Source organism: Camponotus vicinus, unplaced genomic scaffold (genome assembly GCF_025532165.1).
Source record: "Camponotus vicinus isolate PSW18456_S1 unplaced genomic scaffold, iyCamVici1.0 SCAF_12, whole genome shotgun sequence".
Taxonomy (NCBI): domain Eukaryota; kingdom Metazoa; phylum Arthropoda; class Insecta; order Hymenoptera; family Formicidae; genus Camponotus; species Camponotus vicinus.
This window is the reverse complement of record NW_028141948.1, coordinates 15263217-15289176: the sequence shown is the minus strand read 5'-3', so window position 1 is coordinate 15289176 and position 25960 is coordinate 15263217. Positions and strand designations below refer to the sequence as shown.

The window sequence follows — 25960 nt, the reverse complement described above, 5'->3', positions numbered from 1 at the left end:
ATCAAATTAAAGTATTTTAATTTTATTATCTGTTAGCGCACTAGCAAACTAATAAGTAGTAAAAAACATCATGTAAGACATATTTTATAACAAAAATAAAACAAAGTAAAAACGTTAATGTATTTATGTATTTATTATAGATTAGATTAGTATATTTGGAATACATATAATGAATTAAATAATATTGAAAGTCTATCTAATAAAACAGTCATAAAATAATAAATGTAAGATATAGTATAATAAGTAAAAAGAGAAAGAAAAAGAAAAAATTTGAAAATTTATATACATATATATTCGAAAAAATTGGATTTTTAATATATTTAATTTTCTCAATCTTTCCTTTAAGTTCTCAAGTTTTTTAAAAGATAAGTTAAATAGTTGTTCGTCAATGGATTGTTTAAACAATTTCACAAGTTTTATTTATACATCGCTAATGATATAACTCTTTGTTGTAGTATTTTCTTACATATTATAAACCTGCCCTCCTTTATAAAAAATATGATTACGTTGTATAAAATTAAGAAATGGTAGTGAATGAAAAGATATATATTCGACAGATGCAGAGAAGGCTATAAAATAGAAAAGGCAATGGAAGATACAACAAATAAATATACGAAGGTCATAGGCCACTTCCGCCGTCTTTGGAACATCAGCATTGCTAATGACGGTTGCCTGTGACCACCTTAGCTGTATTGAGGCCTGTCAAAGAAAAATCTCACGCAAACCGACTAACTTCTCCATCTCTCTTCGTGTCGCACTATTGGTCACTGTACCTCGCCATCTTTTTCTCGAAAGGCACGTGACCTCCTGAGTTCACGTGCATGACACATGTGTCATGAGGCCAGCAATATGAGATTCACAAATTAACGCGGCACTGGCGAGTAATGAGCATGGCATCTAATGAGCTGCACTTCTTTCCGAGATGTAATTTAAAATGATCCACGCTGATCCACGAGATAACACGATGCTACATGACGTGGTAATATTGGTGAGCCATGAGCTAAAAATCCTCAAATCAACATTTTGTATTTTACAGGTCAACGCTCGCGAAAGAACTTTAATGTTCAAAAGTGCACCGTTGCAATAAATCGGTATATTTTGACACGTAAAGAGAGAAAGAGAGAAAGAGAATTATACTATATTAGTTATAAAATATTCTGTAGAGATATAAATTCCCTTTCCAGCCTCTTTATAATATGTAATATTAAAGATTAGAAAAAATGGTAATTGATTCCATATCAAGGCATAAATAGCCAATATTAAAATTTAAGATATCTTGCCAAATCGAATTTTATGAACCGGTAAGAAAAAAATATTAACTCTCCAATTAATTTAAATTAGACATTATCTTAATGAAATTAGGTATTAGTTCAATTAACTTAAACCAGACATTATCTTAATGAAAATTTACTTAAGACATAAATCATCAATATGGATGTCAGAAATTAAAATACTACTGAAAAGGATACTGAAAAAGGATACAATATATTTTTTATATAAAATGAAAAATCGATTAAAAATCTTTGTTTAAAAAAATTGAGTAGCGACTACATTAATAATTACAACTAATATAATTGTGTACCAGAGAGTAATGAAAATCGATTATACTCCTTTATCGAACAAAAATAATTATGATATCGTGTTATCAATGAGATAAAAAGCTTAAAAATAAAGCGTCAGTTACGTAATTAATGCATGTAACGTGCGTCTTTGTGGCTGAGAATGATATTTCGTCTCCGTAATATGTAAATAATTTGCGCAATGAGCCAAAATATATCGTCTGTCGCGTCTCGTTCGAGACGATCTTTTAGCACGCGCGGATTTCATCGCGAACGAAGCGGGAGCGTCAGAGGTTCAAAATTCGCGAAAGAGGTGACGGAGATAAAGTACGATCTGTTTGGTGTTTCGCGCACGTTATGTTATCATGCATCGATAAGCGCGCGATAAGGGGCGATCTCAGGAGGAGAAGCAAAACGCCTCGTATGTACGATTTTTAAATTGCAAGCAACGGGATACATTATCGCGTTTTTTTTTGCGCGCACAATCTACACGATGTGGAAAGTTTTCACGTTATTTCGTCGGAATTTTTATTCATAGCCTAATACACATTTATTACGTCATTCACGCATGATTGGATGCAACGGCAAATATGTCAATTGCCAAGATATTGAACGCTGAGAAAAAGAGCCTAGCACAGATATTATTGCCATACACATTAGCTGTCATTAACTTTCCAAACCAGCCACCGAATATCGATTTATACCGGGTGTCCTAGATCAACCGCGTTTCCATTGATATGTGAATTATTTAGACTTTAAGAATTCAAAGAAATGCGATCAATCTGAAGCATTGATCGGTTGCATTACAGAATAATATTATCCATCCGTTAATTTACTATTATAATAAGAAGTAGAAGCGTATTTATTTATTCGCGTACGTCAATGGGCGTATTTATGTGAAAACAGGATCTTTTTTCTTAGAAAGGTTAATACCTAGTGTCATCGAGTTCAAAGCCTCAGTTTTATAAACGATGTCTGTGGTATTGTGCCAATGGCATTGTTATATACAGTCTCGCAAAACACTATATCTGTTTTTTGCCAATTATCATCAATAAGCATATAAAATCCATATATTGCTGACAATATTAATATAAAGTCCTTTTATATTACTTGTGCATTTATATCCGTCTGATTCGTGATAAACTTATGTAAGAGAAGGCAATTGTTTTCTAAATAAATTCAATTTTTTAGAAATAATTTAGATAGAAAAAAAAAAGAAAATAATATAATTAAATTCAAAGATATTTCCTCATATTTAAAAAATCAGTATTGTAACGATCGACTTTTCTCTTTTTTTTTTTTAAATATAAGAGCTTTATATTAAGAGCTTAATATAAGAGCTTAATATTAAAAAAATGAAAGAAAAAATATATAGCCATTATATAAATATGTGCTCCGTACGATATAGATTATTTTTATTACGAAATTATCATCGCATTCGCACATATTATTGCATTCACACATAAGTGGTCGTAGAAAGAGAACTTCAAGAATGTAGACGTGTAAAATATCATTATCTATAGGTCGAGCTGACGTTGTATCTTAGATGCGGTTCGCCAGTTTCTACATTCTCGATGCCGCTGCAAGGCGCAAAGTCGAAATGAGGATACAACGTGGCGTACCGCAACACATGCATACGGATGCACGACGCGAGACGACTGAAAAGGTAAAGGTGGGTTCGATGACGTCGCGTGGTCGTAAACACCTGGAAACTCGTTATCGGAACGATATAAAGACGCGCCAACCGTTGCATCGACAACTGCACAGCCTGTCCTTATGTACGGCATCGAGTAAATGCGCGGGACAAATAATTTCTTGGCGAGGGAACGTTCGCGGCTGTCACCTCATCGATACGATATAGTAGAGCGTCTCCAAATGAGAGATGCACATTGCAGTTGCAGTTGAAGTAAAACTTCGCTCGAGTATCGTTGACGATATTTCGAGTCTTTCTTCTTGTAAGCTTTCAAAATTCCGAGGTTTAGAAAAAGGCATATTTATTTTTTTGTTATTATCATTCTTCATTTATGAAGCGCAACATTTTGCATCTGCTCATAAGAAACGTGCAGTTTGAAAATATCTGCTAACGATTATTTTTGTATGAAGATGTCAATAGCTTACGTGTGTGATTTAAGCTATTTCCCTTTCCCAAAATATTTTCGGAGCAAGGATCGTCATCTAACGAATGCGGAATAAGTGCGCTTGTACCGTACATTCCTTTTGAAAGCCGACCGGAAGATGGGCAAATTAATTTCGAGTCCGATGCTCATTATGTCAAGTCGCCGGATGACTTGTTGATAAATCGCGATGGATTTCCTAAGTGAACGTCGTCACGTCGTGATCACGGACAACGTGTTTTTCTGTTTGTCATTTGCATGCACGCGCAGTCCGATTGCGATCAACCCGAGGGGAAAATTTAATACGTCATGATTGCTCGTATTTTCAATGGTAGATTCGCGAGGCCAGCGAGTATCTCGCGCGCTTCTCGTGGATTAGAGAAGAAAAACGCGAGAGGAGAAAGACGCGCGCGAGGAATGCTAAATTGTCCAATCTTTCGAAAGCGGCGACACGTGTGTCTCTATCTCACAAGGAGCAATGTATTTGCATAGCAATTTATTCAGGAAATCATGAAATAAGAACCAAGAAGAAAAACAAAATTTGCTTTCATGTCCCATGATATATCGAGGCTCGCATCGCGAAAGCCATGTCCGGTAGATCTCAACCAATTGAATTGTTCAACGCGGTCGATTGTCAATTTTGCGACACGTCGTCGTCGTCATCAATGACACGTGGGTTTTGTGTTATCAAGGTCGCCGGAGATTTAGTTTCAGAGTTTTAATTTTCTCGCACGCGTTAGTCCATCCTCCAGCCGGATTTGTGCCGCTCGGACTTGGGATTAGCCGCTACCGTTGATTAACGCCATTACGTAATTGCACGGACGACCCCGAAGGTATCTGAGGCTACGCAGGTATTCACATGTTGTACTTTAATCTCTCTCTGGCGTGGTGTGTGTGTGTGTATGTGTGTGTGTGTGTGTGTGTGTGTGTGTGTGTGTGTGTGTGTGTGTGTGTGCAAGAGCGCTCGATCGTCGATTCTCGGACGCGTACGTGATACATCGTGAAGATGCCAGAGATTTCCACGGAAAATTGCCACTTGCCCTTAAGGAGATTCGCCCGATTAACGCGTCTGAGAATTTTCCCTGCAACGTGTAAAGCGAAATATCTCGGCGAATAGTGCGAATTTATGGTCCGTTTCATCGCCATCTTAATTAATATTTAAGACGTTTCATTTTCGCATGTCTAATCTTAATTTTAAAAAGAAAAACTTTTATTTCCGTAAAAATTAGTTTAAAAACTGTCAGATTAGTATATTAATAATGAATTTATAGAAAGATTAATATATCTCTGTTAAAAAAGAGAGGGAATCTTTATTATTTATCTTAGATAATTAATTTATCTAAGATAGAAGCTTGTGAAATAATATGTATCTCTGGATTGCTTTGTATAAAATTTATCTATCCACAAAACAAATAATTATTATACGCAATAATACATGACGTCGATTCACATGATTAATAAAAAGATCAAGATCCTCATTTGTGTTTTTTCTGAATCAATAAAGTATACATATAATTAGATCCATAAAGAGAGGCGGAAAGCAGTAGATTCTGAAAAGTGTTACGCCAGAAAGACCGCGCCTTCAAAAATCATTCATTTGCTCAGCGAAAGTTTATACCTAGCACCCGATGCGAGACATGACAAATCGCGACAAGCGTGATAATCTAATCGGATGAACATATACGTATGTCTGAATCATAGTAAATAATAATTTATGTACATAAGATATTCCGACTAGAGATATGTGACAAGCGAATATAAATAACTAAAATGGGAACTTTGATTTCTTTCGGTTTTGCACAACGTATGTATACTGAATATATCTATACGCGATATATTTATCAAAAAATTTTTAGTTTTCTATCTTATTATCTATCTTACATATCTAGGTAATAAAATAAAAAAAATTTCACAAAAAAAGTTTTTTTCTAACTTTATCGAAATTACTGTTATCAAGAATACTTTTCCTCTCTCTCCCTCTTCCTTTCCCTTCCCTCCTCTCTCTCTCTCTTTTTCTAGAAGATATATATAAATAATTGAAAATGACGAATCAAAAAATGAGAACTAAAAATATTCGCGGATAAAATTGTAGGAATAATAACGAAGATCAATCAATCAAGACGAAGATTAAATCGTTATAGCAATTAAATGTTCTTCCTGAACCGATTTAATGATATAAATTGTTGATTGATTGACTTTGAAAGTATTGATTATTGATTGACTTGACTATTCGATGACTTCAGCATTTATAATTCGCATAAAGATCTATTGAGAATGATTAACTTTGACTGAGTTTATTTCTAAGAAATGAATTTTATTATCCAAAAGTAAGTTCGCAGAAACTAATTGTAAGTTTAATTACGACAGTTTGGACAGTTTTATTTTATAAAGATCTTACTGTAGAGTCTGCAACAAGGGCAATCATCACTCACGATACGACTCCGACTACCACGAGATTGTGTTATTTCACTTTCAGCATTTCGTTCTAATTTTAGAAAAAACGCGTTTTAACTGAGACTGGAAATATAAGTTCACGGAAAGCGGAACAGAAACATGTAGCTAAAGCTCCACTTTATTATAGCGGAAACGGAAGATACTCCATAAGCTAAACAAGACAGTTTAAAATTATGTAACAGCTATTGTATAATTTGCTTTCATTTAAATATACACCCAAACAATCAAATATATACGAAAATTATATAATTTGTTATATATTACGAGATACATTGTAAATTATAAGAATTACTCCATTTCTTTACAATATATTGAATTAAATAAATATATTCTTAGACGTCTCATATAATTCGCACCAAATTACAGTAATATTATAAATTGTATTATAATTAAATTATTAATTATAACGCAGATAATTTTTTATTAGTAATACTTTGATCAAGCATCTTTCTTATAATAAGTAGATTTTAACTTTTCAACTAGCTTGATAGACAAATCTTCAAATCAAGATGTTGCTAAAAGTCAAACTCACCAGGAAAATAATCTCATGATTTGCATTTCTAGAGATGATCTCATTAAAATATTTTAAATTTCTTTCAATATTATAATATATTATAATAAATAAAATTTCAAAATTATATGATATTGTAAAATTATGCAAAAGACAGAAGAAGGGAAAGAGAGAACAAAAATTATTCTATTTGTATTCAAATATAACTTCTTGGAATTTAATAAAAACTTTACAATGAATAATCCCCACGATCGATATCTTAATAACGGTACATATGCCGATTCTTGCGGCTTGTAAATTCCCACGATTTTGTCACGTACGATCTTGCGTCATAAAAGTAATTCATTGACTCGCTCGCACATAAGGGGTTCGCGCATACAGACACACACACACGTACGCGCATTCACTCACACACGCGCGAAATTCGCACAAAATTATAAAAAAAGGAAGCAAATAAACTGGCCGCGCGTAAAGCCGGTACTCCCACCCACACCTCCTACACGTGTTCTCTCCCTTTCCTCTTTCTCTTCCTCTGCCAAGAAAGCGCGAAAAGAAAGGAAAGGTCTTACCTCCCGTAACAGTATCCCGGTATCCCGTTCTCTCCGCGAGATAATCCGCTCTCGCGTCCACTTTTTCACGATGATCAGCTCAGGAAGACCGGAAAAGCGGGGTGAGGACGATATCTTTTTCCCGGCAGGTCAAGGGGTGACAGGGGTCACTCGGGTGGGGAAGACCGAGGATTCTTGGCGTTATGCTAATCTAAGGTCGTTCGATTACTCGCGGAGATCGGGATCGATCCAAGCGCGGGAAAGAGGCCCGGTCAGCGACAGAGGAAAGAGGGTCGGCGCGCGATCGGTCGGATCACTCGATCGCGCAAAACTCGATCGCGGGTGAATTGAACTGACTGCCTGCTGTCCGCGTGGCGGGATCGGAGCCGCGTAAGATACGATCTATCGCAGCCCGAGGCCGAGTTAGGACTGTGGACTCCGACGGACCCGCTCCGCTCTCTCGCTCGACGAGTCACCAGGCCTACCAACTCACGCTTCTTCTCCTGAACGCCGCCGGCGCGACACGACGACCCCACCATCGCGACGAGCGGCTCCTGGTGCACGCCTGGTAGCGCGAGCCAAGTGGTAGGAGCGACGGCCGTTCCGTTCCATTCCGTTCCGCTCCGCTCTCTTCTTGGTGAACAGGCGCGGCGGAATTGGCGAAGACACTCGGCGGTCGCGACTCAATCATCGGGGGAGAAGTGTGAGTAATATACTCGCCATTGTGCGTGTGTGGTGGTGCCAGGTGGCCTGAGATGCTTGCAATACTCGCGACCGGTGTATCTTCAGTATTGATAAATATCACCTACCAGAGACAACATCATCCAGTATTTTGTATTATGAATTGGATATAATTTAATCGATTTGTATGTTATAATATAATGTCAAAGTCTAATGTGACAGGTCATCAATTAATGCTACTTGTAGCACGCTGTGTTGTCTAATATGTATTGTAATTAATGACATGATGATTCTAAACGTAGGAATAATTTATTGGCTATAATCGACGTACATATGATATTTATGAAATGTTTACTAATTGTCTAAAGTTGCACGAAGATATATAGATATAATAGATAGCCGCTTACTCCTTTTTCAATTGATTGATATATTGATTGATATATTGATATTGATTATAATTCAGAAGGAGAGAGAGAAGTAGTTTTCTTCCGAATATTTTTTATCGCAATGAAATGTATGAAAAATGTAAAAAGATGTACGTAAATTAAAATTGAAATAAATAAAATTGTATTCATAATTTTCATCAATAATTATAAAACAATTTATGTTTTTATGTTCTATCGTATGTAAATTATCTTTAATTTTTATCAGTTTATTACTTCAAAAATTTTTCTTGGAGGAAATATAGATATAAACATATATTTTGGAGAAAATATCGAGCAACATCAAAATCTATGATATCTTTATAATCTGGGTTAATTATTATTTCGCATTTAATTAAAACAACCTGAAACAAGATGTGTTGTAATCATGAAAAGCGAAGATAGAAAATATATGTATAATTAACCTCGATTTTTTATTATAAAGTGTACAATTTTGTAAAAAAAGTTTAATATCTTTTTAAATTTAAATTATTACTATTTATCATGTTGATTAATTATACATACACACTGCCGCTCGCGCTGCATAGCGCGTTATAAGTAGTATTAACTAATAACTTGTCACATTAAACTTTGACATTGTATCATTGACATATCGAAGATTTAATGACTGAAATTGCATTCTCATGATACAAATTCTATTATGCAGATTTTATGTATCTATTTGCCATATGTATTGCGTTTGTTCGCGAGTTTCTACGTCATTACATAGAAATTAAATTGCAGAATACGTAAAAAAATGTAACTTAAGAACGGACATAAATTAATTTTTTACATGATCTTCGAAAACCTTGAAAAAAGAATCACGTGTTCATTATTTTGAACTTAATTAATCAATTCTCACACATGAAAGCCGTGAGAATTAAATTGTTTTATTATTACCAATTACTTCTTATTTCATATTCAGATACTATAATAATGTCTCATCAGAAAAAAATAAAATAATATAATTACAACGAAAACAATCATTTTAATTTTTTTATTAATTGTCATAATAAATATATAAATATTCAAGAACTGCAGATATTTCACATGCTAAACGCGCAATTAAAAAATTATTAAAATAAGGTTAAAAAAAATTATTATAAAAAATCATCAAAAAAATTCATTAAAACTTGCCGATAATAAAAAAGAAATTATTAAATCGGAATTATTATTTCATGTCATTGTAGCAATTATTTACACATGATCTTTAATTAATATTACATTTCGCACAAAAATAATTCGTGAAATTGCGATAAATCGTACAAGAATCGGCGCATTTTGTCAGAAGTTATTAATGTATAATATAAATTTGGAAATTGGATCCTTTCTTTCAGTCCAAGGAAATGCTCGCTATCAGACAGCCGGTTTGTCCTCGATAATAGTACCGGAAATGAACATTCGATTTGAATTATCTCTATCAGGTTACTGTTTTAGAGAAAGGGTGAGAGGAAGAAATTTAGATAATTTGTGACGTTTTCATAAGACTAACGATCCGGAGGATCTATTGTTCACATTTATTTTTCGATATGTTCACCCAGCAATTAAACATTTTCATGCGATCGTGCGATTTTTCATTAGACAGCGATAATAACTCTACTAACCGATGAGTATATCCGTCGACAAAATGTCCTTGAAGAAAATGGATATTCCGATCCGCATTACGACAGGAAGTAGGCGTTACATTTTGGTAAACAAAAAAAAACGCTAATACGTATGCTAATAAGCGCGTAATGCAAACAGTAATGAGGCCAATGTCAAAGGATTCAACTTCCTGTACTCGGAGAATGAACAGAAACTTAGATGCGCAAAATCATTCTTATTCTTTACTGATTGCATAACTAAGGTAAACCGACGAGTGTTGAAGAGAAATTTATGACAAATTAAAAAAAAATTAAGGTATTTAAAGTAAGTTAAAGTAAGCTTTTCAAGCATTGAATATGTAATTCATTGTCGGTATTTAAAAAATATACAACACTCTATGTAATCTTAAAATTCTTTTTCTATTAATAATAGAACTAATTTCGATCTTTGTTCAAGTCTTTCTCAACCCACTGATAACCAATTAATCGCTTGCTATGATTCATTATTTGTGACTAACATCTGAGCAAAAGTCAAAACTAGTTAGAGAACAAAGTTTAAGATTGAAAATTAGTATATAAATATAGAGATTTTAAATATAGAATCTCATAAACAATGTTTAAAGATTCATACTGACTTTAACATTCTTACTCAGATTTTTCTAAGAAAGAAAATAAGATTGTATCATCGCACAATCTCTATCGTAAAAATAATTAAAAGTAAAATAAGAAAATTAAAGAAAAAAGGTAAAAATAAAAATCAGAAATAAATTAATAAAAAAAATATATATAAAAATATATAAAAATTATAAAAAAATTCATATAAAATTAACATCGTTATTAAAATTTACATCATATATTATTGTAGAATTTTTGTACTCGATATTTCTCTAACACAATAGAATAGATGTAGGTTATTTAAATGCATCACATGTTGCCATGCACGAATCATCATCGATTCGTTAAAAAAAAAATGACGCATCCTTTCTTAATATTAAACGATCAAGAATCATCAGCGACTATTAGATTGCTGAATTTTTTTTATCTCCCATACTATCAATGTACTTTCAACGAGTAGAACAAGACGCGAATTATAGAATATAAAGAACTGCCTTAAAATGACCTCGAGTGAAATCTCTCAAGCGATATGTGGACGTGGGGATCCTTCTTCGGTCACACGTATCGCAATGAGTCAATCGCACTCTCGTCATATATTTTCTGACCTAGAAAAAGATTCCTAGGAGGTACGATATGTAGAGAGAGAGAAAGGAACAAGCAGCAGAATCGAATCGAGCTAAACGCCCAGCGTGATTATTGCCGACATATATGTAATTATTACGGATCAACGATTAGAGCCTTATTGCACGTCGAAGATTATTCGAATCATTAAAAAAATATCCATTTATCTCCGACTCGAGAATCAGTTCTCCTTTCATACGAAGAGAGGAATGTAAAGTATTAAGAAAAATTTGCACTCTGATATGAAAATGAAAGAGAGCTCGATAAAGAATGCTCTTCTTTAAATAGATTAAATTCTTGACTGTCCAATTATTCTTTTACTTTAAAAAATATAATTTGACCGAATACTACGGACAATCAATGCCGTTATGTAAGTAACCATTGTAACTGTCTATCATAATCCGTTACAGCATCCTAAGTCTCTCATGAGTGGAAGTTCCTCCTTAAGGATGTATATTTACGAGACTGGTTATCTTAATATAGGCAGTTCAGAATATCACTCAATCACAGCTAACCAGTAATCGTTTACGATGAAACGTTATGAAATACACGTGATTAGGGTCAGATTGCATTGGCTCATACATCGCTGAATTACGTCATTTATAATTTATAATTTCCTCAAATCATAATTTTTTTACGAAATTACAACATCAACAATATCCTGCTTCAATTATTCACATTGGAAGCTAAATTTATAGAGCAATATTACAATGTTTCACTGAAAATTGCAGACACATATATATAATATATATATTTGAAATTCAAACTAATTAAATATGTACAATTCAAAGTATCTCACAAAACGTAATCGCGTCAAAATTAATTAAATCAAGATCTATAAAAAATCTGTAAAAAAAATATGTTAAAAGATATTAACAAATGTTGAAAATCGTATTTGCGATGATCAATCGTCTGATTCCTCGCTAATCGGCTAATGTCAGTTCTCGTCGTAACGAGATACGAGATACGAATAAAACATCAGGGATTTTGGATTCGAGGAACGTAATTATGAGGTAACGCAACTCAATCTATCACATACCGGCCCTATGTAGATGGCATTTATAATCGCATCCTCATTAGTCATAGATCACCGAGAGGATTGTAGCGTACAATCGCTCGTATTAACAGCTTCGCACGATAACGAGCTACGCAGGTGCACTGCTCGTACGACTGTACGTGAGTGCATTTTTTTTTTATTTTTCTCATCGCGATCACACGTTATTCAATAGCGTCATGAGTGGCACGACTAATGGTCAATTCACGCTAGTAAATAGCCACCGCTATGTCTTTTTCCGCGTAAAAACTTCCTGATTCCATTTCCAGCAACTTATCCATTTAACAAATCAAAAGACACGCAGCTGCGATCGACATGCTATTCTTCGTATCTCTTCGAGCTGATCCTTCCTTGTGTTGTTCCTTTTTGTTAAACTCCCATAACGGGACGCGTTATATTTTCATTCTTATCGTGGCTGGTGCAGACACATCTTTATCTAGTGTCTTAGGGGACCACTTAAAGATAGAGCCGCAGTAAGTCTATAACATAAGCGTGTCAGTTGGTGGCAAATTTGCGGATGCGTGCAATTGGCATTGTCTATGCCCTGCGTCCAGCTCGGTACATGTGTCCACCTATATATTGGCAGTAGCCGACAGGCGGTCCAATCGGCAGCTATGAAGCAGTTAACTTAATATAGACGCACTCGGAATGTATGCCATCGACGACCTCGAGGCCTTCCCTAGGTCAGTGCTAATTCTCGACGGACCCATCTCTTCCGAATTTCCGGCCGGCCTTGAAGATGTCATCAGTGCAAACGAAATCTCTCTCTTTTTTTCATTCTCTATTTCTCAATCAGGTAATATATTATACATGGAATAAAATAAATATTACATCTGACGCATATATACTTTCGAATGCAAGTCTGATTCCTATGTTTTGTCATTTTTCGTTCCTTTATGTAATATATTTGGATCTAAAGATAAGTAGATTTAACATTTTATGATTTGAAATTTAATTTATTTATTATTATATATAATTTATAATTTATGTGTGTGTCTAGAGACAAAATAAGAAATTTTTTTACTTAGAACAACAACTAATTAAAAGGTATGAATATGAAAAAATATAAATATAAAAGCTAAATTTTACTATTCTTGATATTTTCCAGTTTATCATAATGCAATTTATCTATGCTAAAAAAGAAGAAATAATTAATGTAACTCATTAAACTGACTATTGCACAAGAACGACTATGCAAATTTACCATCAATGTCATGTTTTTGATAACCACGTACGTAATGACCGTTTTCAGTGCTTTCACTATAGTGAACAGATTTTTTATCTGGTTTGCAATGTACATACATACGTACACTCATTATACTCGCCACAACTTTCGCGATGTTATCGACGAAAATAGGCTTAAGATAATACTAATCATTCAGGAAATAATTTCGGATTCATAAAAATATTGCTATCTGACGGAAGAACATGTTACGTTATGTGGACAAGCTTCAGTTATTTAACAAACAATAAAAAGCATGCTAGCATAAGTTATGTTGCCGTCATAAATGAAAGACTTGAAGACTGTCATCGTTTAATGTTCCGACTTATTATTTATATATTTAGATATTCAAATTTGCATTTATCGATGTAAACTTATAACAAAGTTAAGATTGCTTTAGTAAAAGGAATACATATCAAGAAATAGTAGAATGGATATTTATGCAAATGTATGCACATCAAGCATAAACAAAAGTTTACAGTGCGACTTGTGTACATTCGTATACGAAGTACGTAGTGGATGTGCGATGTTGCGACGACGAACAATCAAGAGCTAAGCGCACGACGAATGGTCACAATTGCAATAATATTTTCGTTCAGTTCCTCCCATCGCGAAAACACGAGATACTCTTCGTCCTATCAGTCTTAAAGACGACGAGGGCCGAATCAATCCGACGCGCGATTTCTGGATAATTAATGTGATTGAACTTGACCTTGCAAAGTTTTCGAGCGCGAAACAGAGTGATAAGAGATTTCCATCTTTCAGTCAGTAATTAATTTATTTGTTATGTAATATGTTGTTATAGATTATTAGCGCTAAAGAAGCCAAAAGAAAATTAAATTTTAAAAAATATTCAGGGAAAAAAAGTATATATAGCGATATAATATATGTATCATCTGAATGATTTAAATATAGTCATTTTTTTTAAAAGTATAAAGCCAATGTCGTCTATGACAGTAGCGTATTTATTTAAATTCTACATTTCATTAATTGTATAATATAATAAAAATGTAATAATAATATAAATAAAAAATAATATAATAAAAAATATTTAAAAAATTCGAATGAATAGTCGTTTGTTTGAACTTTTAGTCATAATCTCCGAACCGGTTATTATCAATGTAATCGGCTGTTTTTAATGGATTCGAAGCAACCAAGAAAAATATGTCCATTAAGTTGATCGTTGATTGAATAAAGTCGATAGCAAATTGGGGATATGTCGCGATGTGACATGATCCTCGGGAACCAATCGAATTAAACGAATCCACGTTTACGTCAATTTCCCATTAATAATCTTCTCGCGTGTCGACGAGCGGTTAATCGCGCCCGATAAACATCCGGCGAGCAATTTCGAACGAAACGAAAACGCGTTGCATATTAATTAACCACGTGCATAATTAATGCGTAAATTATCCAATTTGCGCGCGATTTGTACATTCGCAAATACCTTCCGTAGTACATTAATTCAGTTATCCATCCTATACGTAATGCATGTGTATATAACGTAAAACGCGATAGAGATATCGGCATTTGTAATACGTCACGCCCGATGTTATACACCCCGCGATCGATGCGAATCGATGTTTGCGTAGCGTGTCGTTTCTCTCGCGAGGGATACTCGTCAATTATGGACACGCCGTCCTTATGTCAGGCTACGCGTACCGCTCTTACACCGAGCACGCGCGTGCGACGTTAACTGCACGTAATTACGTACATTACATAGCAACGAGACACGCGACATTAAATGCATGTCGGAGAATTAAGCTTCTCGCGCCTTTTGTTAATAAAACGAAGAAACAAGTGTGGGATACCAGACGATTCCAGAGATGTCTATTATATTTGTCGCGACCATTGAACGCAACGTCATTTATCGCTCATCGTAATTTTCAAGAAAATATGTAGATTAGCGAAAAATCGTCGACAGTTAATCCGGTAATCTTATTATATTTTCTTTCAACTGCTGAAAGAATTTCTCATGCGGTGTAGCGACTCATCTCGATCTCCATTCTGACCTCGTTAATACGTCACTCGACCAGCATTTCATGACTCTTTTGCACCTTGGGGATTTCCGAACACCTGCTGATGAGAAAGTAGCGCGGTGCATATTCAAAGTGAATCAGCTTTTTTCGATAGTGGGGATGCTGCTGGACTTTTCGCTCTTTCAATGCAACCGGTTGTGTCACATGTACTCTCTTGCACGCGACAATTTAATGGCAAAGAGATCACAAAAAGTATATCCTCTTTTGGTTTTCTTTTTTTTTTATACATATTCCTCGAGCTATATCGAGCTGCATCATAAAGCTGTACCATTCCTTCAAAATGATCTCTCCGACTGAGAATCATCTCTTTGATGAATATGTCGTATTGTAATTAATCCTAAAGATAATTTATTTAAAATTACAGTTGTCAATATGCACAATAACATAATATGTATCTTTTAATGATGCAGATTTATTGAAAAAGCATTTCTCGACCGGCAATTTTAAAATAGAAAAAGAGAAGAGAAAGAGAAAGAAAAGAAATGAGCTATGTAGAATTATTTCACACTAAAATTATAAAAAAGATACATATATATAGTATATTAGAAGTAAAAATGTTTAATGAAACAATTAATAATCTTGCAAGATTTTGGTCTCAATTTTTAAATTAAATATAGATGAGAATTACTTACTTTAATAATTTATGAGATATATTTGAACTTTAATTTTATTTAGAATTTAATATTTAAGATTTAATCACAAAATCACTTTGTTTTGAATACTAAAAAATGCAATATATTTTGTTTTACTAAATTAATTCATGTTACTTATATTAATTCATATTAATTTATATTCATTTTATTCAGAATTTAATATTTAAGATTTAATCACAAAATCACTTTGTTTTGAATATTAAAAAATGTAATATATATTTTTTTGCTAAATCAATATTCAATATTAAATACTTGTAATAAATCTTTTGTAAATTGCATAATAATAATAATAAATATAACATGGTATACATAATTAATTTTGATGGAATCGATTAAAAAAAAATAAAATTAATTCTACTTGATATAATTGATGACATTCAACCGATGACATTCGTTCATATATAAAAAAATTTAATTAGCACGTAAAAAGTTGAGAAAATGTCTTCATGTAAGCATTAAAATTATCATATTTTTTTCTTAGTCGCACTTAGTTTCATATCTACCGTACGTCACAATTACAACATCAGAGTGGCCTCGTCCGCGATATGCGCAAATATCGCGGACATCTCAACAATCTCTCAATTGCAAAGACAGCATGCGTGCATCCTTTTCGTTTCGCGCAGATTTGAATATAGATATTGCGATAACAAAGTATTATACAATAAAATCCTAACAGTAAAAAATATCAGTAGTAAATCAGCCACGATTATCTTTAACGAATTATAATCTACAAGTAAAATTAAAATATAAATATATGATAATTCATACCAGGTAAAATTAAAATATAAATATATATTTATATCAATCCATAGTTTCCAAATTGTAATAGAATAATAATAATAATAAGATGAATCTATATATGCGTAAGAAAGCAGAGAGAAATTGGCTGATTGGTTTCCGTGGCTTTTCACGAATCTGTTCTCGTGTGCCGATGGAATTGTCACCCTTTTCACATCTCGTGAAACGAACCGCCGCTGCAAATGAGCCGATAAAGTACCAGCACCGCGCGAAGGTATTACGATACGCCTACACTCTATACGGACGGCGTTAGCATGAGAATGTTATGCGTTAATGGACCAACTTCCCGGACATGACGAGTTTCGACGGCCGCAGCGAATCGTCAGCTGACAATGACATTGTCACGTCGTAAACGCCGCGAATCTCTCGCCAATTCTCTTTCGCCAATGCTGTTTCATCTGTGACAATACGCAATATAAACGTCATAATTGCGAGCGATAAATAATGTAAATCTAGATATATATCCTCAAGAATAACGGTTATTAGATTAATACAATCCGTTAGACAGGTGCTATAAAATATTTCACAGTATATTTCGCATCATGTTCTTCTCGACGTCCGTAGTACATAAATTTTGCATTTCTACTAGTTTGATCTTTACTCGGGTCTTCAAGATCTAAGAATACAATGTAAAGTGCATTGCGGGGTATTTTATAGTATGTACATCTGTCTCTAACGGCTCGTATTAACCTAATAACTGTTAGTTGGATTTAATCTAGAAAAACGAGCCGAAACGATAAGATGATATTTTTCATACTTAATATAATAAATATGCTGAATTTTATTATATATTATATTTTATTATATATTTAAAATTATATTAAGTTTTTTATGATATTTTTAGAAAGGATCAATTAATCAAAGCTCGTCTCAACGATATAAAGTTAATAATAAACTTGCTAAAGATTCAATAATAAACTTCTTTGTAAATTTTCACCTCGAAAATATTAAAACCATGTTTGTCTTTATAATATTAATAATAATTATGTATAATACATGACCTAAATTTTTATACTTGTATAATTTATTTATTTCTATTAACGCAATGCATGACTATTTCGCGCATTCAAACGCATTCATTATTAAATTTCTTTCGCAACATCTATAATTAGATAGATAGAAGAATATTCGATCGAAAAAGTTATTTTAACATATTGACATTGTAGTTTTTTTATCAAATTATATCGTAGCAAAAAGTTAAGGATAAGAAGGTAAGATTGATCGAAAAATCGAAAAATTGTCATATTAGAAATGAAATAGCCAAAGTTCGCGTATCTTGAATATTACACGTTACAAGAAGAGTTTACACGAAGTCACATTATTCTTGCGCATATTATCATTTGTCCTTCTGTCAATCTCTGATCCAACACTAACATAAGATTGAAGATAGAAGACGATGAGAAAGACGCGATAGATAGACAAATGTAATTTTTATTCATACTTGTCCATATTATACATCATGTTTTTCTCTCATACTCTCCACTCTAACATTATATTGTTATTAGCACATGGAGTCATAACGAACGCAAATTTTTTTGCACAAAAGAAGTGCATTTTGCCTTCACATCGATGTAAGCAAAGATTTTGCTCTTGGTACAATCATAATAATCACAAATTTTATTAAAAGATTTTATAATTTACGTCTTTAGAAAATAATCAGCTACTTTGTCTAATATTATATAAGTTTAATTATTCATAAAAAATTAATTAAATCCACACAACAGATATAAAAAAGATTATCTTATATAATGAAACTTACGCCAAAACTTATATCAGGAAATATAATTATTCCCAAGGTGCTATTAGAATTGAATTTAAGGGATTATAAGTCGATAAAAGTTTCCTTCTCCATATATTTCAAACGGTATATTGTAAAAATATTCGTACGCAATCGAATGTTACTATCATTTTTGAATAATTATAAAAATTATAATTACGTTTCCCAGATTAAAATCGTGTAACGTTATCTCGCTTGTTTCGATAAACCAAATCGAACGATTGCGAATTGTCGGGATAGGCGAATCCTTTAATAAAATATGCTTCCGTGTACGTGCAGTGTATCATTATTTGTTAAAGTTTATAAACCGAGACCGGTTTCCGATTTATTCTACCTCGTGTATACAATCGACAATCTACACGGTGCGGTTAGCAATGTATGCAGCCGGAGCAGTGTCTGTTCTTATCTTTTCTCCGTCACCTATGGTTTTGCAATTTAGGCGTATGTAGCATGAGATATTGCAGCCGCGGCGCGTAAGCACGCGGCGATTTCTACCGTCGAATGAAATCCTTATCGTATCAGGGTCTACGGTCGGATCCAGTTGGTATGCATGCTCGGAAAAAAAAGCCCGTATAAATTGCAACGCGCGAGTGATGTATGTAAATGCGAGCGAGGCGTTTGCTCGGTAAAATTTACGATTGAAAACATGTGCATCCGTCGCGACGGACACGCGAGGACGAAATTACGGAGGAAGTTTTTTTTTAACATAAAATACGCCGTACATTCTTGCACAATTATATGTACACTTACATAATCGAATGATATGTATCGGTAATGCGAACTTTCGCCACCTATCTTTCTACACAGGTTAATCTCTTTGGGGATTAAATTAAATTTCTTTGTATGTTTATAGAGGCGAACAAGGCAACAATAATAACGAATGTGAATTTGAAGCAACTAAATTATTATACATTATATAATTTTGCATTGACTGATGAGGTTCTTTTTGCATATTTAACGATGTAGTAATTTATGCCTCGCATTTTATCGTCTCGTTGACACGTCGCGTTTTAATTGCTTGTAAGGAGGAAAATATCATGACAGCAAGATCATAAAAAAAATTAATTGCTGGAGAGCATGTGTGACAACGAGAACCAACAAAAAGATTATGATTTATAGTTTTATCATATTTAGTACAGTTTTCCTCTAAAATAAAATCAATAGGCAATAATAATTTTTTCGCTGAAGAAAAACCACGAAGCAGTAACAATTACAATGTATTAAAATTTCAGGAAGCGCGAATATATTACAATCTATAATTAACGATGTATATACATATATTCACGATAGAATTACAAACATGCATACTTCATTTACAAGTTGTTTGTATAATTGTATACTCTTTGATCACGCTCGCATGCAATAATAAAGTAAAGTACATAAAACTCACTAATCATTTCGAAATTTGCATTTATCTAAAAAAAAGAAAAGAAAGATTTATAGTCTGTTGAAAATAATAAAAAAAGAAGGAAGTGTATTTAGATTTACGTTGAATAAATCGCATTGAGCAAAATATGCGTCGCGTATGAATAAACTGTTTTTATTCATATGCGGACGTAAAAAAAATCGCGTAAAATAAGCATACTACAATTTTTTGAAACATGTTTAGAGATAGTTGATAGAAAACAGATAAAAAAGTTACGACGAGCAATTGCTCATTTGTAAAGTAATTAACTGCTAAATGCAAAAAAGAAACAATTATTTAATTATGTATTGTCGTTTTGATAGTATAATGTCATATCGAGACAAGGTCAAAATGATCTTCGATAAGTATTCAGAACTCTGAGGTCGGAGCCTTAAACCCGTGGGACTATATTTTAGTCGCGAGGAATAATATGTACGAGAGGACGATTTTCTCGGAAGCATAAATAAATTATCATCATCGATCGCCATTTTAACGTTACAGCGCAATACTCTCGATGTTGCGCTTCGTTTCTTGTTGCGACGACTCTTTCCGTTTTCCTTGTTTCTACGTAAATGCTTTTCTTCTTTATACGAAGAAAGGTATCATTAAATATTTGCTTTGTCACAATATAACAGAACGGGAGAACGAAGAGGAACATTGTGTTATATGCGACAGATGGCCTGTGGGAGGAGGAAAAAATTAATGACTGATATAAACCCTTATGTGAAAGAAAATTTACGCATAGTGCATCTGCGACTATACATTTGGGGATACTTTCATGGTACTTGTAGCTTTATAGAAGATATAAAAATATAATTGTAAAATTTTCGATATGAGGCTATTAAGTCTGCAAAATTCGTAACTCTTCTATAATCAATTCATTATAGATATATAAATTTATTTATAAAAATTTATGACATAGAAAAAGAATATATATGCGACAAATAAATAGTTGAAACTACTATTTTACGATCATTAATCATCAAGTTATTTTTTTTCTCGATTTGAGAAATAATAAAAGCAATAAAAATATAGTCATATTTTTTGCATATTTTAAGATACATGACGTTGTATTGATTTACATAATTAGAACGCGTTGTCTTGTAAAGAGTTTTAAAAAATATTTGAATCATATGAATATTAACTTCTCTGGTTACCAGGCGACATCGCAATCGGTTAGGTGGTATGCGCAAATATGAAATCTTTTATCAGATAACAGGACATGATACGTGATAACGTGTTCAAACTAGATAAAACATTTTTTTGGTTTGCGATACGATACAAGACCAACAGTGAACTAAACTATACTTGAAGCTTTAAAAAAAAGCGTTTTGCCAGATAAGAAAATTTTGCAATACTTATGTTACACTTATCTCGTAGCGTATTAATTCTTCATTTTCTTCAATAAATAAAACATCTTTGTGCGAAATATCATTTAATGCAAATACATGAGATAAGATTGTAAATAGTTACGTCACTTCTCTGTTCTATCAAGAGGTAGGCGGTGGCCGATAGGTGGTAATATCGAATGGAAAAGAGAAATCGCGCGAACGAAATTTATTATTAATTACGTTTATGCGAGACGTATTTCCGGTCTATAAATTGTGATGTAGCACAATCGACTATTTTATCATGGCACCGAAAAGTAGATGTGACCATGTAATTCCAGGCGGCGTAAAATGGATGCACGCGCCGCTAATGAACGACGTAGTAAAAGTTCCATCAAAAACGGCAGCGTGGCCCCTATGAAGACTAGAACCAGGAGACCGAACTAGGACTGATTAGAGCCACCAAACTGCGCCGAAAAAGTTACACGTTATCATCTCCAAATTTGCCCATTTATAGCGCTGGCTACTTTAAGGTACCGGAAACAATACGTGAGTCTCGAAGTAGCTGATTTATAATAACTTCAAAATATGACTTCAAAGAAGACTGTAAAATGTGCTTTGTAAGTAGCAGCTTTTTAGAGAAATAATAGTTATCTCATTATAGGCAATACGTACAATGTCCTTACACGTCTAAAAGATGTTGTATAGACATGCGAGTCTTGGACCTTGATTTACAACTGCATCAAGAGTTATAGCGTTTTCGACTTGTCGGGTTCAATCGCTCCGGGGTAGTTTACTAGACGTTATTGACCAATCGCAGTCATTCTTCTGAAGAATATATGGTTACATTCTTCAAAAGAATGGCTGTGACAAGTCGAAAACGTTATTAGATTATATTTCCAGTTAATTGTCGCCAGCGCCGCATTTGGTACTAATAGATGTACGGATTTCGGCTTCACTCCATCAAGCCTAGTTCGGTCTCCTGATTTCTAGTCTTCATAGTGGCCCCTCTCAGACTTCTCTCTGCTAAAAGTATGAATACCAATTTATAGTTTCACGTGCAAAGCAGCTTCTGTTATAATTTCGACGATATGTCAGACCTTTCGCTTGATTATTTTGAGGGAATGGGTTGGCTATCTTTACGTGACGGAGAGGCGCCGAGTCGAAGGGCTCTGCTTGCAATGACATGATACCTACGAGATTATCGCTTTTGGGAAATACTCGGAGTACACAAAAAACGTCCACTGCCAGCGTCAAAAAATGCAGTGGATACTTTGCGGGAACCTGAGATTAAACCTAGGAAGACTGAACAGTGTCCAGTTTGCTTGAAAGAATTCGAGGCGAACGATAAAGCGAAATCGATGCCCTGCTATCACGTGTTTCATCAAGCGTGTATTTTATCCTGGTTAGAAAAAGTATGATCAGTTTTGTAATATATGAATAGTTAACATTTAAAAAACAATTTTCAATTACATTAAAATTAAATAAATAAAAAAATTAAATAAAAATTAAACAAATTTAGTGTATATAAATATATGTTTGTTGTGCATATATTATTTTATATTTAAAACTATGTGTATTTTCAGGATAATTCGTGTCCACTCTGCCAATACGAATTGCCGACAGACGATGAAGAATATGAAATGTACAGAAAAGAGAAGGCGGAAGAGAAAAAAAGACTTGGAATACATTCCTATGTTTATCCTTATGGTTAGAAATAGGGTCTACATAATTCTATGTTTACGTAGGAAATATATAACTTTTTCGTACCAAAAATACACAAATATATAAGGAAAAATTATCTTTAATCTTGTATTCTGTAAGTTTATATTAAGAATTTCATCGAGCGCCTTGTATTACTGGTAGTTGGAAAAGTAGATGAAAATATCCATAATGTATACAATCAATATACATACATCGGAAATAAGTTAACGCTGGAAGTTCATATTTTTTAATAAACTATAGCTCAAACGATTGCTCCTTAATTGCTCCGTCCTAATCTACAATTGCTCCCCTTTTAAAATTAATAGTTTTTTTAATATTCGCAAAAAAGTAAAATTTATCATTTTCACTCAAAAATGGATGCACGCGCCGCTAATGAACGATGTAGTAAAAGCGTTCCATCAAAAACGGCGATGTGGCTTCCCACACAGCACCAAGTCGTCTAAAAGTACTACTAAAACTGGACATTTTTTTGTCACAGACATATTTTACTGACATCGTTAAGTCGACGGAAAGATGGCTAAAAGTCGTCTCATGACCCGAATTCAGTGACTTTTTAATCTTGTCCATATGTTGACTAAAAGATGACTTGATTCATTCTATATAGATTATCGACACTCGATAATAGGAATACTTCAATACACGCAATAAATGGGCTATTTCTCCCATTTATCCGCCTAATTTCTAATAATCTGTTTCATATTCTGAATCCCAACAAGGAATCCAGATTATTAAATAAATTATTTTAAATTCAATTTGTCAGAAATTAAACTGATAAACAGTAATGTCAGGAAAAGGATGCGGCTCACACGTATACAATCATTCTGCGTAGCACATGTATGTGGCTCTCTCTGATTGATGCGTGCGAGCAGTATCTTCTTTCTGGCATTACTGCTCGTAAAAGGCAAAAATATGCTTCAGATCTTATATTAATTACTAATTCTTTATATACATTTCGTGATAAATATTAAATACGAGATAAGTTAAGAATGGCTCGCCGCGTAGCGGCAAGCGAAGAAACACGTGCCACATACTATTATGTCTTTTTTATGTCATATTTTTCGACAAAGCGAAAAGATGTCTTTATAGACATCTTTTCGTTTTGTCGAAAAAATAACTTGAAAAAGACATCTTTTCGTTATCTTTTATTATAATGTGCTGTGTGGGTTATTTCCGGTGGGGAGCAATTGTAGATTCGGACGGAGCAATTAAGGAGCAATCGTTTGAGCTATAGTTTATTAAAAAATATGAACTTTCAACGCTAACTTATTCCCGGTGAGAATGTTCTTGATTGTGACTTAAATTCTATCAATTTTCTACAGAGGACAGCATTCACTTTGTATTCTACAGTGATTACAGATCTCCATCCTATCGACAGATAAATGCATATTGCATATTTTTCAAGATTACCGTATGCATTTTGCATATTTCATCGCTGAGCTCATATTTTGTGTGTGCATTGTTTTAGCATGTCTTAATAATTGTAAAGAAGAGATTCACGCGATCAGCAGTCAATAAATGACAGCATCTACAGAAGTATCCGCGAATACAATGTGCAATGAGCTTATCCTTTTTTGAATTTTTAAAGTATTCATAAGTAATTGCCTATGCAACGTAAAACGAAATTGTATTTTTAAAACTGACACTTCTTATAGATATAACATCATTATTTTTTAAATTTTACAGTAATGTATCTCTACTTATATTTTGTTAAAGAAATTTCTTTTTTTTCCAAAAATCTATTGTACGTCGAAAGGAAAGGATCTCGATGCTCTGACAATCTGATTTTTTTAAACTACTTTAATTTTTTAAAAAGAGAGATACTTAGAAAATTTATAGAAATTAAAATAACCAACAATGTGCGTACGACACATCTTACAGAGTTTAAATACTAGATGGCATACTAAAGCAGTTTCACAGGTAAATAGGTTTATTTCTGCAGTAATCACAATTAATAATAATAAATTATTCGTAAATTTCTCAAAAAATTATCAATAAATATTATATTCAATATTCAGTAAATAAATATATAAAAGTTCAATAGTTATATATAGTTATATATAGTTATATATAAACAAAATGATATATCGGATATCACCGCGTGTTTAAATAATTAAATATAATTATAATTATTAATTTATATTTCACACACACATAAGTACTTCAGCTCTACATTAATTATTCTTATAGATTTTTATTTAAATTAATATCATATATATCAATATGAATTTTTTAACGTTTAATAATCAATATTTAATGTATAAGATTTATGAAAATTTAAAGTGAAAATATAATCAATAAAAATTTCATAAAAAAGGTGTATAGAAAATTTGGTCTTCCATCTTGGCTCCATCTCATCAAATTTCAATTTTTATTATTTTCTTTTATTTCTTTCATATAAAAGTATGCGGAAAGAAGATAGTTTATTTTACGTTTTTCGATTAAAACAATGCTTTTTAACACTTGAATAGAAACTATATCATTAAACGGCATAGCAGTTTTATTCGTGATAACTGCAAAATTATTATCTTATCTGACCTATTTTAAGCTTACGTTACCATATCATGTATAAATACTGACTGCGTCCATAACATTTAACGTAAAAAAATGAAGACAATTTTGAAAAAAAAACAATGGCGATATTTAGTATTTAGAATGTATTTTATTCCAGTTGCATATATGCAATATAAACTTAACATTCTAACTTAATTTAATATTTTCTTGCTTCTCTCAAAATATTCGCATATGTCTTAGCTCCAAATATCTAAGAAACTTTTAATATATTATGCCGATTAATATTTGCGGATTAGTATCTATTTATGCAATTAGAAAAAGAACAACGCGCTAAAATTTT

The 25960-nt window shown here is 33.0% G+C and overlaps 2 protein-coding genes across 3 annotated transcripts in view; one reads left to right on the top strand and one right to left on the bottom strand.

The window, feature by feature from the left end:
* Wdp (Leucine rich repeat protein windpipe) overlaps positions 1 to 7807 on the bottom strand; it is a 41002-nt gene extending 33195 nt beyond the window's left edge. The window contains exon 1 of one of the 2 annotated variants that reach the window (XM_083085113.1): positions 7208 to 7807. The gene's annotated coding sequence lies outside the window, so the exon portion shown is untranslated. The remainder of the gene's footprint in view (positions 1 to 7207) is intronic. The other variant, XM_083085112.1, reaches the window with a different exon arrangement.
* A 14701-nt stretch (positions 7808 to 22508) lies between these two features.
* Positions 22509 to 23240, top strand: LOC145962477 (E3 ubiquitin-protein ligase RNF181-like). The gene is made up of 3 exons (XM_083083534.1): positions 22509 to 22512; positions 22585 to 22799; positions 22971 to 23240. Exons 1-3 carry the CDS (start codon positions 22509 to 22511, stop codon positions 23097 to 23099), a joined length of 348 nt encoding a protein of 115 aa, XP_082939660.1. The 3' UTR covers positions 23100 to 23240.
* The last annotated feature ends 2720 nt before the right edge of the window (positions 23241 to 25960 follow it).

Excerpts from the sequence above, each read along its gene's own strand:
- LOC145962477 (XM_083083534.1), top strand. Across the intron at positions 22,800-22,970 it reads TTTTATCCTGGTTAGAAAAA|GATAATTCGTGTCCACTCTG; the intron begins GTATGATCAGTT and ends GTGTATTTTCAG.